Consider the following 16,889-nt stretch of genomic DNA (forward strand, 5'->3'; position numbering starts at 1 on the left):
TAGAGCTGAAGTACGGCTTTGGTTCAACCCGGCCAGTTAAGTATTCGCAATTTCTACTAAAGGCCTGCTGGCTGCTGTAATTTGCAATTGAATTATGTCAATTATTATCAACTACTGCTCATCAAGCTATTAAAGGAGGATCTCTTTGTAAGGAAATTTAATGATTATGGATAATTAAGGTCGTGTGTAGATAGCGTGATCTACCCCGGCCCCCGTGGGCGTGATTTTCGAGTTAATTTAACTTTTTCGTCGTTAAAAATTTGATATTATATTACCTTATATGCGGGGAAGACACCGAAGCAAGCCCTCCTTTTGGAAGTGGTGGTGCAGATTGGTGCAAAGGGACTCCATGTTGAGTAACACAATTTGGGATTCTGTAAATGGAAGAGTGTATTTTAGTAAATAAAGATAGCGAGAAGAAACAAATTTTAGTGAAAAAGTGTTAAAATATGATTAATTTGAAGGAAAAAATGAAAAAAAATATTATCCATCGCGGAGCCTTGACGATACAGGAATCGATGAATTACAAAAACATTAAAAGAACAGGAATATATTATTCAAAATTTAATGTTACCTGCTAACATAGGACATGGGAGTCTGCACCATGGGAATGGAGTAATAGAGTTGTGCCTCAGGCACCGAAAATTTCACTGCGTTTAGAGGATGACCATTCTGAATTCTGTAAATGAAAATTAAATAAATGGAGATGAAGGTACCAAAGTTAGGCCAGTCAGTACAGAAAAAATAAAATCATGATAAATTATTTTCTCTCTGAAAATTACTTTCTGGAATGAATTGTTTACAAAAATGTTTCTTGCTAAAAAAAATAAATACAAAGGTCTGCAACGTGCAATTGTAAAATGTTAATTTTCCACTACCTCATATAATATTGCTTTTAAATATATTATTTGAATAATTTATATGTGAAGACACACCCATGCTAGCCCCATAGTTGGATAATGTGGTGGTGGTTTAGGAAATTGGACTTCACATATTGAGAGGCATCATTTCAACATTGTCGAATTTATTCAATTTTATATGATTAAATCAACTGTAAGGAATTTATTCATCATATAAAGAAGTTTACTGCGAACTAGAGAAGCAATCTTGAAATAGTTTTAAAGATTGAAAAGTACAAACCCTAAAGATGGCAAATATCTGCTTGGTAGCTGCATTTGGATCTGCTGGCTAACATTTTTAATACGGTCTTCTAAGCATTTCTCAACTAATGCGCCGTGATCACCATGGGTTCTGAAATTGACAAACAAGCAACAATAATTTTTTTATTGAATTTGGGTCATGATTAAACGTAGGATTTGTCCGAGAAAATTTGGTGAATCTATTGACGTGGATCAAGGGCAAGGCCTTAATTGTAAGGAGAAAAGCCGCTGTTTTTAAGGGAAAGTGGGGGTCTAATATGTTTGCTTTACATCAGGGATGGCTGACCTATCATCCCTAATGATGCTGGGCGCACGGGAGATAATTTCGATTTTTAATCATCTTAAATTTACTCCATTAAATATGTTTTTATTTTTTAGCCGGGATTTATCTATTGTTTGACAAGCGTTTGCTGCGGCACGCGCTAACGGGCCACCCGGCTGCTCGCGCCGTCGGTTCTCGGCCGACTGTCCGAGACGATCGTGCCGCGCTCGAGTACGTACTCGCCGTCCTTGCCGTTTCTCGTCAATTGTGTTGAAAAACGCCGGAAAATTCAGAAAAATTCAGAATAAAACGGCCTTGGAGGTGGGGTTTGCCGCGCGCCCACGCTCGGTGGTACATCGCCCGCAGGGCGGCAGGCAGGCGTCCGCGCAGAGCTGGGACGGCCGGAGGCCCGTCGGCTGGTGTGATGCAAGGGCAGGTGCGCTTTAAGTGCCATGGCGGCGAGCCACACTTGTATGCTTTAATAGTTCAAGATTTGGATGGCATATTTTGATACCGTTACAGGATAAACTGAATGCGGTTATGGTATCAATTATATGTCGAGAAACTTTTGCCGGGCAGTAAGTGTTTGAGCGCCCAATTCTGACTCACAATCAGTCCTGATTTTATTTTAAGAACTAATAAAATGTTGAATTTGTGGATTAGATGAAATCCACGTTATATAAGTTGAAGGCAACTTTAATTTGCAGGTGAAAATATAATAGACAAGTAAAATTCGTTACGAATTTAATATTACCTTTTCAATGGTGAAGACTCTAAATCTTCCCCTTCTATTGGACGTAAAGGAGAGAGTTGGCTCTCTTGTTGGACTTCTTTTTCAGCAACATAATTGAAACATCTGTCAATGGAATTATATTTTAGTAAATAAACCCTGTTGTTCTAAACGCGAAGTACCGCCGTTACAACAGAGTTGCGAGAGGTAGTTTTGTATATTAACACATAATTTAAAGTTTCATTTGTCCAAAATTTAAATATAGATTTTTGTAGCTTGGATTATATCTTGTTTGATTTTATACCGTCGTGAAACTCTTTGGCCTGTTTTACTGATCTGAGAGGTGACGTATTTTTTTTTTGCTGACCGACATACAACCCCATGAGGCAATCGCACCTCCCCCCGAATTCCTTTGCAATGCTGCATGTTATTTTTCTAGCTCCTCACCTGCCGATGTTGTGTCACTCTCTTTGTTTGCTATCGCGGGCCGGCCAGTCTAAAGAGGGGTTAAAGAGGGCCAATGCTTCCCCCTTCCTATCTTAACGTGTAAACACACGACTTGCATGGGATGCAGGTGCACTAAAACGACGCGATGGCCAGTACAATCGCAATTTTATGTCGTTGATGAAATCCATCATTATAGCAAAAAAAATAATGTATCTTTCGTTTGATTTAGAGTGCATAAAGCGGCGTTTTGAATTCGCGAGATCGGAGCAGCGTGCACTGCAGGCGCATTTCGCCCAGCGCAAAGAAACTTTTTAATTCATTTTTTTTTGCCAAAATCCGAGCATTCGCCGCAGCGTCGACCGCGACCCCTCATTCCAAAGTGCCCGCCGAGCTCTTTAACCTGTCGCAGCCGGCCGACCTTTCTCAGGGTCCCCCGACCTGAAACCCTCGAACAGAGCGCCTCGGTGTTTGCCTCCTAACAACTGGACGGGCGGAGCGATTTCCCGCCGACCCCTCCCCGGAAGCGTCTCGCTGGCGCGCGCACCCCCCAACCGCCCCGGCAACCTTTCTCAGGGTGACCGCCCTGATATCTCTTCCAGAGGCAGCCTTCTCGGCGTTTCCGGCGCCGCAGGCGCCGGCGCGCTTGAGCCCGTGGGCTGGCGCTTGCACTCGGGCTCTGAATATCGGGTCCAGGCGCGCTCAAGCAATGAGATGATTAAAAAAATCGGGTAAGAGCGGGTCCTTATTGCGTCATTAGGGTAAATCCTGCCCGGGCAGCGAAAATTTTGCACGATGAACTACGGGTGCCTCGTCATGGAACCTCTCAGGTCAGTAATTAATAGGCCAAAAAGTTTCCCGACCGATTGGGACTGTATCTTGTTGGATTTTATGTAATTCATCTTTCAAAAATTTTCCTCTCAGCAACTCGATAAAAATATTAACAGTTAAAAAATCCAAGGTAAAAAATTTGATGCGTAAAAAAGTTGGGACCTCCGTTGAAACAAGTGATCCTCATTAGAGGAAGTTCACAATCGTCCAAAAAAGGACCAGCCTATAAATGCTACTTTTATAGATTTGCCTGAAATTGATATCTCTTACCTTTTTTTGAAGGGAAGCTTCTCATTTCGGTTCACCATTTTTAATTTAATGCTCTGTTAAAAGATCTCTGTTAAAAAATCTGCACCTAGTTGTAAAAACAGCTTCCCGACTCAGTGTAGCTTATCCTCGTTAAATCTGTACGAGGACTGGATCTGTAACTGGATCTACACTCGCTGAGGGTTGGTGGAGAACTGACGTTAGTTTTGGTTATTTAGTTATATAGTTCTGTTACAGGGTGATACATTTGTAGCTGTGTCAATTCCCCTCTAACGCTTGGACCTTTGTCCGTTCTTTCTTTACCTGCTCATTGTTGGCTATTTCTGCTCGGCGTAGCGCTGCGGCTTGAGCACAAAAGGCTGTTGACGAGAGAATTGACACAAACAACCCATATACTTTGCTGACCTTTTTCATTGCTGCCTATGTCAGTTTCTTCCTCCTTCAATGGCAAAAAATTGTACAAATCAAGAAGGCCAAAAACATTCACGATTGACGCGATTAGGGTTGGGAAACTTAGACGATCGACTATTTTTTTCTGTGCTCTATTTCTTTCCAAAAACATGAAATCTTCACGAATCATGAAAAATGATGACGATTGACACCCACTTAAAATCGTCTAAAACCGTCTAAATTGCCAAAAATCGTCTAAACCCGCCTGAAACAGTCCAAAACCGTCTAAAATCCCCCAAAATAGGCCGTTTGCTGGGGAAATTCTCATATTTTATAACATAACAGAATGCAACGTTGATTTTCCGCGATTATCTAGCCATCTCTGCACGGGTGGATTTTTTTCACACGCACCCAGCCACGGAATTCTTAATTTTAACCCTCACCCGCGGTGACGTGTGTTCCAAAAACCCGCAACCGCATTACCGAAACCCCGAATCTTCATATTATAAATTTTGCCATTCACCAGTTACATTAAGCCCTTAGTGTTCGAAGCCGCCACCAGATGTCGCCACCGTATACTTTCGTAATAAATTTAATTTTAAGGCACTTTCCGCTACGATTTCAGACTCAATCCTCCATTCGTCACTTAATTTATTTTCTTTTGACGTGCTAAAAACCAAAATCAGTCCAGCCATTCGCCGTAGAAACGTCGGAAAATATTTTAAATTTATAAAATAGTTTTTCACGATTCTACACCGATTAGCTTAACCGATATTGGTTTTCAGCACGTTAAAGAAAAAAATTTTAAGTGAAGAATGCACGGTGGTAGGATTAAGTCTGCAAGTGCCTTAAAATTGAAAGTATACGGTGGCGTCATCTGTTGGCAGCTTCACAAAATATTTCATGGTTTTTAGTGCATAAACCCGCAACCGCACCGCACCCAACAGAAATGACAAAAAATTAAACCAACGGTGCAGATAACCGCGGGTTTAAACCCGCACTATTACACCCGTGCAGTGCTCTATTAAATATGTCGTCGGTGGTGTCATTTGTGTGACAAAAAATAATAAAAATTAATCTTATAAGTACATTTTCCTGCTTTTACCAAGAAACTTTGGTAACATTTAAGTGAATTATTTGGCCTATAATTTGAATACTTGAAAGATAAACTCAAAAAATGTTGAACATGCATGAAATTGGCACCAGAAATCAGCCTCCTCAAAACATTCTAAGACCGTCTAAATCACCAAAAACAGTCTTTTTGAGGGCAAAAAGCGTCTAAAAATAGTCGACTATTTTGCACAATAAAACAGTCTAAGTTTCCCAACCCTAGACGCGATCAAGAGTGGTTATGCACCACTTTCCTGCTGAACGGCACAGTATCCACCCATGAATCCGTCGGAAAGTTTTATTAAACGCATCTAGAGTGTATTTCAAGACCAAATTTTGGTATTGTCTGGAACTTTTCTTGCCGAAACTCGTATTGTTCCGGTATTGTTTCTAAAAGGAATATTTAAAATTTTCTTGTCTTGTATTGTTTTTCAAACCTTCTTGTTTTGGTATTGCTTTTCTGACAAAAAAATCTTGTTTCGGTATTGTTTTTTTTTTTTTGAAAAAATTCTTGTTTTTGGGATTTTTTCTGGAAGACATCTTTTTTAAGTTGTATATTATCAAATCTTACTTTAGCATTTTAATAAAATTGTCGTTTTGCTTGATTAAATATATTTTAAAACTGAAACTAGAGAGGGGACCAGGGACAGGGATTACAGGATTCCCGTCCCGTCCCTGAGGGACGCGGGTTGAATTTTTTATTTCAAGACAGGGATGGGACGGGACAGGGACAATCTTCAGCGGGACGAGGGACAGTTTTATCGGCAGCAATGGCAAAGAGCAGCATTAAAAGCCTAAAGATTCTCACTTTGTCAACTCGAGGAGGAAAGAAAGCTATCGGGGTTCGCCAAATTTGCAATACGCAAAAATAAAACTGCAACACTGGTTTTTTACGCAAAAATTAACAGCTGGAAAACACCTAGTTTTGTTTTTGTCCGCATTTTTCCGAATTTTACCCCGAAAGAGTCGTATACATATTTTGTGCCAAAATAGTCAGAAATTTTGGAATATTGCAATGAGAGATTTAATTTTCGGTCTCTTGGTATAACCAGTGCAGGGTTCGCAAAAACACGCATTTTTTCGGAAAAAAAAACCAACTGCATTGCATAAACTTTTTTGCGGATGTTTCTGCAATTTTTATTGAAAATAAAAAATTTACACGACCAAAAATAGGGATTTTTAAAGATTAGAAGAATTTTTCTATGAAAATTTCTCTACCACCATAAAGAATTCAGGAAAAAACAATATTCTTGTACTGCATTTTCCAGTATTAATTGGTATTGTTCTGGTATTGAATTTTGAAAAAAATCCGGCAAAACAAGAACAATACCGGAAATCCGGTATTATTTTTCGGTCTTGTTCTTGAAATACACTCTAAACGCATCAGCTTTATCGGTCAGCTTTATCAGTGGCGAGCCGTTGGGCAACAATAATACGCCGAAGCAGCTTAGTGCGTCAGGAATGTATGAAGCCTCTTTTCAACTCAAAAATAGGAAACGCTGACAAAAGTGCACCCTGCAGCACGATTCATTGAACCTGCTGCACTTGCAGCTGTGTTGTTTGTGTGGGTAAAGGGGAGGTCATAACAATTATTGTATTGCCGAGTTTAAAAATAGGCTGATGGATTATTTTACAATAGACGGCAGTTTGATCGTTATAGTAGGTCCGAGAAGCGACCAAGCGCTTTTGATGATCATTTGTGATGGCCAACCGCTTGCTTTTCAGTCTCAACTGTTAGGGCGAGCGCGCATACCTCTCTTTGTACTCACATAGCTGAGTTGCCCGAGTAAATAGGCTGATAAAATAATTTTATTATAAGGCGTAAAGGGCTTAATTCAGTAGTTCAACTTGCATGGTAATTGCAACATTAATTTTAAACATTAATCACACAGTTGAGTATCTCCTTATAGTCTAGAGATTTTTTTATTTGTTTCAATAATTCTCAGATTTATCAGGTTTTGCTGGTACTTAATTATGAGTAAAAAATACACATGACAGTCTTTATGAGTTTCGTACAAAACAGTTTTTAAGTCTTCACTGTCCTGCCAATTTTTTCATTTTTCAAGCCCCATGCAGAAAAAAAGATTTCCACGAACGGAACAAATAAAGCAGAACTAGCGTTTTTTCAAATATTTTTTTAATCTTTAGCGGACTGTTAAGTTCTACTTTAAGTAACACTCAATCGATGATTTTTTTAACGTATTTTGACCTGTCACTGTGATTTTGATTAAATCTTAAAATAATTATGTACGGTCGGTGGAGGGATATGACCTTTATTACTGCATCACAACAATTTTCTTCCTTCCCTTCTTTTCACTGACTCTGTGACCCGACACAATGTGTGTTTTGCTTATTGTTGCCTGAATGCAAAGCACAATATAATATATGTTTTCCCACGGTCAGCTATTCGACAAAGAAACGGTGATTCCTCCTGAACAATAACTGCACCCCCGTGGATTTTTACTGTCAACTTTTGGCTCCAATGAATACAGGGATGACTGGAAGTTATGCAGCAGTAAATCCCCCAATGAAGCTCAGGTTGCCTAAGTTCAATATTATTTGTTGCACACCCCATTACATATTTAATGTGTCGAAAATACAAGGAAACCAAAAGAGAAGACTTTCAATTTTACGAAGATTTTTTTAAAAATTGTAAAAAACAGTCGTAAAGGGGATCTGGCATGTTACTTTAATAAAATGAAAAAAATATAAATTGAAGAAAATAAACAAAAAACATTGAAAATAATTATATTTCGAGTAGGAAGGAATTTAGGCCTGAAATTACGGAAATTACAGTGCTTCTTAAGTCAATGTAGGCTTTAAAGAGGAATGATACTGGAAAAGCCTGGAAAATGCTTGTTGCCAATGCAAAAACTCATCCCTTAGGATTCAGTTAAAGCCTAAATTGACCTAAGGAGCGCTGTAATTTTTTGAGAAAATTGGCTGGAAAGTTAGCGTGCTTTTCAAATGGTAATGGCTGTCTCCTTACTTGAAATTCGATTTTATTTCAAAACCAAGAGTTTCCCCAAAAAGTGGCATATACACCGTTGGACAGTTCTCGACGAGAGGAATCGGAATATGCCAAGAAAATATGTTCAAGCACTGTACATTTTGGAGAAAATCGGCAAAATTTGAATTTTTATTGTAGGAAGGTCATTTTTTTATTATTGAAAATTGTTGAACAAATTGTTTATCGGTCAATTGTTTAAGGCATTTAACAATTAAAATAATTTTCAATTGTTGCCCAGTATCATTCCACTTTAACTGAATCCTAAGGGATGAATTTATTATGCATTGGCAACAAGCAAAGACCAGGCTTTTGCATTATCATTGCTGTGATAATAATTGTTATATATTATTGATCTGCTATTTACATGATTGTAATTGCTGTAAATACTGGACTCCACTGATTCAACAACGCCACGCCGTGTAAGTCTTTTTAAGTTGTAATGGTTTAAAGCAGACAACAAAACCTAAATGTATTCTCTGTTAAGCCTATGGAAATTTCATTTATCAAAATGCTAAAAAAATCCATTATTTTCTTTTATTTACAAAATTATCAGGTTAATTAAAACTGTAAAATAACTGGGCATTGTTAGTCCAATAGCAATGCAATAAAGGAACTGGTTTCTTCAGCCACATTGAAATAAAAAATTGAAGAGTTTGATTCTGTTCATTCATTTTTATTGCACAACCAATCAATATCCGCATACAGACGTAAATCATCCAAGCAATCATTGTCCTTCATAATAAATTTCAGTTACAAATTAATAGTGAAAATTAAATGCCTTATTACTTCATGTTTGTTACAAAAGGATTACGAAATCAGGAAGTTTCTGATATGCAATAGCCAAAACATATTATAAAAACCGCTGAGGAACGAAAGAAACATATAATGATTCAAAAGGAGAACCGTTTCTTTACAAGCAAAGATGCGATTTCACACGTCCAGAGATTCCCAAGTTCATTTTTGCATAAATTAAAACTCCCACGAAAAAAGGCGAAATCTCTGGGAAAAACTGTTCAACCAAAGAGAGCTAAGAGTCATTGCACGAGACGGCGTCGGCCACAGTGGACTGAGTGTTGGGAAAGTGCTTGCTCGAGAGGTGGTCGAGCAGAAGTTGCCCAGAGGCGAAGTTGGCGCCGCAGAACTCGCACGCTGTGTCCGAGCGGTTGCCGCACAGCAGCATCTCCTCGGCCAGGTTGTTGTCAATGTTTTCGCCCCACGACGACAGCTCAGGCAGGCTCAGGTCGTCGTTGGCGTCCACGTTGTCCAACTGGTTCAGTGACACCCGCCGCAAAATGCTGTCGCTGCTCTCGCTCGACTCGTCCAGCTCGTTCACCAAAGGTACGAGGGGAAACACCGACGACTCGGACGACGACGCGGCCGCCGATGGCACCTCCTTGTCATGGCTCTTCACGTGTCTCTTCAGACTCTGGCTGCTCGCCAGCACCTGAAATAAGTTCGTTTGTTTAATACAAAATAAATAAATAAATAACGCAGGTTTTTGCAACCCTGCCGAGGACCGACAGTCTGATACTGACCTTTTTGCAGATGTGGCAGACGACGTTCTCCGGATGATCAGTCTGAGTGTGGGTGCGCAGCGCGTCAAGGGAGTCGAACGCCTGCTTGCACTTGCGGCATGTGTAATTGACGCGCCGGGAGCACGTCTGCTTTGTGTGGCGAGCGAGGCTCTGCGCCAGGAAGAAGAGCTTGTCGCACGCCGGACACGGCAGAAGGCTCTCAGGATGTTGCTCCTTCTTGTGCTTCAGGTAGAGCTTGCGGTCCGATAGATGCTCGCCGCACAACTGGCACACCGTGTCAGCGCCAGGCTGATTCTTGCCCGCGCAGTTCTGCTGCACGTGCTTGATCAGCAGTTCGTGCGATCCAAACACCTTTAAACAAAAGAAACAAAATTAGATTATTCAATGATGACTACTTGTTTTGGAGAAGCTAGCGCTTTGCGCTTTAGTGTATTTCGGTCTGTGGTTCGCGACGAAAAAAGACGGCGGAGGTGCAAAAGGGGCGGCACGACAATTGGCCCTGGGACCGATCTCAGGGTTGGGTACCCTGAAAATGGTCGTCAGGGTAAATCACGTGATAGGGATTTTGAGACCTTTCATTCAAGACATTGTGACTTAAAATACATCAATCCGTTGAATTTTTACAAAATAGAAAAGAATTTTCGCATATTGTGCACTGCAAAGGCGAAAAAACTGGAAACAAATTAATTTTTGTATGGGCGCGAATAACCTCAAAATATGTCACTAGACCGGCATCAGGCCTGCATGTGCGGTGGAACAGGAAAGATCGCAATCTGGGTCCCCGTGCGGGAAAATGGCCAATTTTTCATTTCCCATGCAAAATAAGGAAAAAAAACTCGTTTTTTGAACTCCAGAATCAATGAAATCCCTCAATATTCGAGATAAATATATGAATTTAGAGTCAAAAGATGCGTAACTGAATTCTTCAGAGGGTCTGTGCTGTCGATTTTTGAATACTTATACTAGACCGGAGATATTAATGCTGGCGAATCCCAAAATTGGTCAAAACCCCAAAAAACGCATAAATTCACATTTAAAAGAAAAGTCGACCATAAATTTTCTATAAATCCCACAAAATCTTCTTCATTCGATACCTATCCAAGGTGGATAAGCGTCATATCTGGGAAAAATTGGGTTCTGGAGATACAATCTTTTGAATAATTTTAATTTTTCGACTTTTTCTAAATTGGGCAGTTCAAAAACTCTTCTTAGTAATTCCAAAAACGCTCCGATTATGGAAAACCGCAGACGGGCGGACGTTCCCAACCAGGGGGCATCGACTGGTGCCAAATTCGTTACCTTCCAGCCCATAGGGCCCAAGGTGGACCCCGAAAACCTAAATTTTGTAATGTCACATGACACGTTTTTGGGTCTTTAAAAATTAAGAACTCGGCTCCTATGGGTCGCAGAGGGAAAAGCCATAGTTCATTGTACTTGCCGTGAAATTCTGAGTCGAATGGACCCTGAAGCGGCACCCACCCACCCCCTCCACCCGAAATTCCCTCAAAATCTGCACACAAAGACTCTTTTTCTCCTGATTTTTTTTGTTTTAAATTCACCTACGGGCCAGAGGGTGATTTGACTTCATAACACCTCATTCGGCACTGGTAAGCGACAATTAGCCAGGTTTGGCGCCGAAATTCGCGATTTTGGCGTGTTTTTTACACAGGATGATAGAGAAGCGGCTGGATCAGTGAGCCCATATGCAAAAACCTTCTAGACTTTCATCAAATAAGCAATGTGTTTAACAGTTGAACGTTCTGTTTCATCTTGAAAATAAATTTTTTTCCCACCTTGCGGCACAGCTTGCAGTCCTCCTGGCCTGTGGGAGCAATTTCTGGTAGCACCTCTGGTACAGGTTTCTCCTCCTTTTTCTTCTTTGTCTTGGCAGCCAGCTTCTGCTTGACCGTCTCCTGTGTCAGCGGCAGAGGCAGTGGCAGTGGCTGCTGCTGGGGCTGTGGAGAAGGCTCATTTGAATGCAGGATCTCCTGCACGATCTTTTCAAAGTTCTCAGGCATGGGCTGCATCTGCACCACCACTTCCGGTTGAGGAGCGGCGACTGTGGCAACGGCGGCCACAGTGGCGACAGCGACAGAGGCGGTCGCGCCTCCAGCCACCACCTCACTCTCAGGCACCGCGATCAAGCAATTGATGTTGGTCTTTTGGACCATCTCCTCCAACTCCTTAGTGTTCTGTTCGAGCTCCTGTTTTATGGCCAGGTCCAGTTTTGGATCGTATTTCATCACCGGCGCTGTGAAAATGGGCAGCATCTGCGTGTTCAGGCTCACTGGCTGCTCGGCCGGAGTGAATGAAACCACCTGTTCACATATATTTTCCTGCAATTAACGCCAAAATGGATTAAATTCTTGATCGTGTTAAATATATTCATAAAATAAAAATTTTTGTTTCCTTTAACTGAAGTCTCTGACAATGAGGAGCTTTTAAAGCTTTGTTATAAGATATTTTTATTTAAAAAAAGGGAATATCTTCAATATCGCATTGTTCATTGCTGTAAATAACCAAACAAAATTTATTGAGGCTAATAGACGGGGTGTGCATTACAAATAAATATTTTCAAGTTAAAAAAACCAGTTTTTGCACTGTATATATTGAAATTCCTATTGACCTGTTTCTGTTCAAGCTGGTAAAAGGGGGTCGACTCAAGGCTAGGCATCAGCAACTCGGTTGGGACGGCGTTCGTCTCTTCTGCGGCAGGCGCGCTGCTTTGCAGGAATGTGATTCTGGCATCAGAGTGCTGCACCGTCTGCAGCGTGTGAAATTGCAGCTCCGACTCGTTCTTCAGGCCGGAAAACTCGGGCGACACCTGCTGCAGGGGCGCCGAGAGGCTCAGGCTCGTCTGGACCGGACTCGCGCAATCCAGTGGGTTTAGAATATTTTCCGTTATAGCCATGTTGCCTGCAGGTCGGAGAAAAGCTTTTATTATAAATTATTAGGTTGTCTAAAACTGTGTTTTGATGTAACAATAATAAATAAATCAATCAAACCCCTGTATCCTTCTTAAAACTGAAAATTTGATTAATTGATTTAATTGGATTACTTTGAAGGAAAAAACTTCATTTGATTTTCCAAAATTATTAGTTCATTTTTAAAGATAAAATGAAATTAAGTTGTAAATAACCATATTTTGGAACTACAATATACTTGGGGATACTGAAAAAGCTTTTTGAAAAATTATTAAGACCATCATGCTATAATTAACTAATTACCACTTCTTATAGGTTCTGTTGGAAATCGGGAGAAGAAAACTTTTCCCGGAGAAAACAATTTTAAAAACATTTATTTTATTAAATTAAAAACTATTTTACCTTCCAGGTCGAGGGGTATGTCCATGTCCACAGGGTTGAGGCTATTTAACGACTGGAAGTACATACAAAAGGCGTCTGATGCGCTGACCGAGTCGGAACCCATCAACTCAGGCTCCACCTGAGACGCAGGAAATGGTGTGTAGGTGGGGTCTGGCAGTGGCCAGCGGTCCTCCTCCTTAGCAGCCTCGGTTTCTCGAGGAGCCACCGTGGTGGGAATCTCCAGGCCTTCATGCTTCTTCGAATAATGGCTCTTCAGCTGCTTTATGCTTGCGTAGCTAATGTTACATAGCATGCACCTAAATTTGCAAAATTTGTTACAAAATTTTAGCGGTGTGGATTTGAAGTTTCATTCTATTTATCATATTTTTATTTTGTAAATAAAAATATGGAAAAATTTATTAGCTTTTAAACCAAGCCAGAACAAACATTAGACGGGAAATGTATTTTTTTCAAAATGTCAAAAAAACACCCACTGATTTGTCTAATAGATTTTCCCCTGAAATGAGCACGCACTGTACTTTAAAAGTGATTATTTATGTACCCAAATTTCAGTAAATCGTCTAAATTTTCCAAAAGAAAAGAATTTTGTTCACAAAAAGAGGGAAAATCATTTTTTTATGATTATGGAAAAAATGTTGCATCCTAACGAACCTAAAAATATTTAATTTTAAATAAAACCCACTTGAATTCGCGCACGTCGGGCTTGTGGCAGGTGTCAACATGCTGGTCCATCTTGGCCTTTGTCCTGGTCCTCTTGGCGCAGAGAGAGCACCGGAAGCGGTCCTTGGGGCCTTTCTGGCCGCTCAAGCCGCCGGGACTGAGCGGCGGGGGACTACTCTTCACCTGGTGTAGCAGCATGTGCCGGTTCAGCTGGCACGTGAACACGAACTTCTTGCGGCACTCGTCGTCCGGGCACTCGTTTGGACGCGGCAGCTCCACGTGAGTAGATTGGTGCGCGTGTAGGAAGGCCAGGTTGGCCGCCTTTGAGCCGCATACCTCGCAACTGACAGGGTCTTTCTGCCGCAGTAAGGTGGCATTGTCCGTCGTAAACTAAAAAGATATTTGAATTAATAAATCAATTATTTTATAAATTCTGAAATTGATTAATTATGTATTATTTCTCATGAGTTTTATTTAAAACGAAGTGGACCTTTTTAATTAAACAAACATGATATTTATAGTTAAAAAAAAATTATTGCTACTTAAGATTAACAAAAAAGAATAATTAAAATGAAAAAAATGTATTACTTTAGATTTTTAATATTTTTTAAATATTCTAAAATGTAGAAGTAACATACTACTTAAGTTAGAGAAAATATATTTATCAATTTTTGATAAAAATATATTTATATATTCAACATAACCATTTTAAGTTTAGTTTTAGATTTTACAACCTCAAATTCTCAAAAAAATTGTCTAAATTACGGTAAAAATTTCAAAGCGTTTTAAGTATTCCTTACTTAATTTTTTTAATCCATAGAAAAAATCTTATGTCCTCATAACAACAAAAAATGTAGGGTTTCAGATTATAAAAAATTCGTATAACCAAATTTCAAGCAATTTTTACTACAAAAATCCTTCACGAACCTTTCAATTAAAAAAAAATACTAAACTTTACAAAATGCCCCCTCTCTGAATTAATAAACCTGGCAAAAATTCAATTATAAATTAATATTTGCTGACCTGGCAGTCAGAATAGTTGTACTGGACAAAGCCGAGGTGCTTCTTGAAACGGTCCTTGTTGGCGTGCAACGTGAAGCAGTAAGGACACTCGTAGACCTTGCACTTGGCGTTGTCCAGCGCCCTGTTTGCCTCACGCTCAGAGTTCCGTTCGTGGTTGTTGGTCTGGCCGGCGTGCTTTCCACGCATGTGCTTCTCGAGAGACTTTTTAGTTTTGCAAACTTTAGGGCACTGCGTGCATGGGAAGTTGACGCACTCGCCACCTCCTGAGTGACCTGAGTCAGCTGGGCTTTTTATTTCAATCGCCACGCCATGCACCTCCTGGTTAAACAGAAATGATTTTAAATCAGTTTCTAATTGGTTAAATAAACAACGGAAGTTGTGCTTTCATGGAAATAAATTTTTTTTAAGTGGACTGATATTGAATTTTTTATTTAGAATTTTTTTTAAATGCAAATTAATGATCCTTCGGACCTAATCTGGACGTGTGTTAAAGAATTCACTTTAAAATAAATTCTAAGGGAAAGGAAAACGCACCGTGACATGTTGCTTGAGTGTGTAGGGCGACCGGAGGCGTGTGTCGCAGATGCTGCACTTGAGGGAGTGCGTGTCCAAATTCCAGGCGCCCTTGGAAAGGTGGAAGCGAGGGTAGTCGCCCATGGCAGCCGGCGGTGGAGTCGGCTGATGCTGCCTCGCGCTGTGCAAATTGTTGTAATTGTTGTTGTTGTTCTGGTGATGGGTACGCGAGTGGCAAATTAAGGCGTTGCGTCCGGAGAACTTTTTGGGGCAAGCTGAGCACTGAAACTCGCAGTCGCCAACCACCGGAGACGTCCTCCCGCTCGAGTTGCCATTCTGCTGCTGCGGCTTGGGGAAATAAAACAACGGCTACATCAGATGAGACGATAACTTTACTGTTTAAGACAACAGAACCGAAAGAAAAGAGAAGGGAGAACCAACGAAATTAAAGAGAAAATTAATAATGTTGTGTCAATCTATTATCACTGGGATTTTTTTCCTCGGTGATTTTAGAGCGATAAATAAAGATATTATTTAATATTCATACAAGATTTTTTTTACTGGACTTGTCTATTTGACGGTAATTTTGTCGTTGGAAAATGTTTTAATTTAAAATTGAAACTTTAAGGTGGTCAAGAAAGATCAAAAGAAATGAAAATAAAAACTTCTACCATGGATGTTTGTATGGAGAAGTGAGCACAGGTGTAAAGAACCATTTCTGTATGTACCAAAGTCAAGAAAACACGATAAAAAGCAATAATAGTGAAGAAGAAACTAATTGAAGAGTACAAGGAAAACCATTAATCTAACAGCGCCAGCTACCTGCATTTCAATCTTTGATCTCTCTTCAATGATCTTCTGTTCTCTTTGCCACGCAGCCTCGCACAACTGAAAAAATTCAAATCGAAGGACACAATTTGAAAATGAGTTCCGATAAAATAATAATAATTAAGATCAATTTGCATTTTTTCAGTGTCCGGCCCGGTGGCCGGAGGGGGTGGGTACTCACAGGGTCCCTCACGAGCAGCACGATGCATGGCTTTATAGCTGGCACCTCTTCCTCATCGTCCGAAGGCTGTTTGTCCAGCTTGCGCTTGAACTTGGATGACACAAATTCAAGCGACGGAGGATGAGTTTCAGTCTCGTAGAAGGAGTAGACATCCCTCTTCGCGGCCATTTTCGCTTTGTCCTTAATGGCCTCTTTGATGGCTTTGCTCCGCGCGCTCTGAAACCGGACAGGGCCAGGTAAGACAAAAATGGCACCAAAATTCGGCAAACAAATTGTCGAAGGACAATCGGTCGGCGCGGCGCCGACGGCGGAGACGCGAGCGTCACCGCCGGTGGTCCACTGCGTGCGGATGTAGGGATTTTTGGCGTGTCTACTGCAACGGGACCAGCACGGAGTCTGTGTTTTAAATGCCGTGGCAGGGCTAAGCGGAGGAGGCGGCGGCGTCGCCGACGGCGCCGCCGAGCTCCGCGGGGGACGTTCGGCCAGTCGGGGGGCTCACCTAGAGCAGCATGGACATGGCCCTGAGGACCGAAATTCGGGGGGAGTGAGATGCGGCACTCACGTTTGGGGGACCGACGGCCCGTTTAGGCAGACGCCATCTTGCTTGTTTACATCGCCA

General features: G+C 40.9%; 1 protein-coding gene across 6 annotated transcripts; it reads right to left on the minus strand.

Annotated features, from left to right (window-relative positions):
- Positions 1-8,856: 8,856 nt before the first annotated feature.
- LOC135939851 (uncharacterized) lies at positions 8,857-16,889 on the minus strand. Of its 6 annotated transcripts, XM_065484433.1 has the most exons (11): positions 16,770-16,889; positions 16,271-16,486; positions 16,084-16,149; positions 15,283-15,609; positions 14,749-15,066; positions 13,748-14,115; positions 13,066-13,361; positions 12,366-12,673; positions 11,533-12,075; positions 9,740-10,090; positions 8,857-9,648 (listed from the first exon to the last, which is right to left on the minus strand). In XM_065484433.1, the coding sequence occupies exons 2-11, from the start codon at positions 16,436-16,438 to the stop codon at positions 9,232-9,234; spliced, it is 3,162 nt and encodes a 1,053-aa protein (XP_065340505.1). In that variant the 5' UTR covers positions 16,439-16,486; positions 16,770-16,889; the 3' UTR covers positions 8,857-9,231. The 6 variants fall into 6 exon arrangements, with proteins under 6 accessions (XP_065340505.1, XP_065340510.1, XP_065340506.1 ...); XM_065484438.1 differs by having other exon boundaries at positions 12,366-12,655; positions 15,283-15,603; positions 16,271-16,844; XM_065484434.1 differs by having other exon boundaries at positions 15,283-15,603; positions 16,271-16,844.

Source organism: Cloeon dipterum, chromosome 3, assembly GCF_949628265.1.
Source record: "Cloeon dipterum chromosome 3, ieCloDipt1.1, whole genome shotgun sequence".
NCBI lineage: Eukaryota > Metazoa > Arthropoda > Insecta > Ephemeroptera > Baetidae > Cloeon > Cloeon dipterum.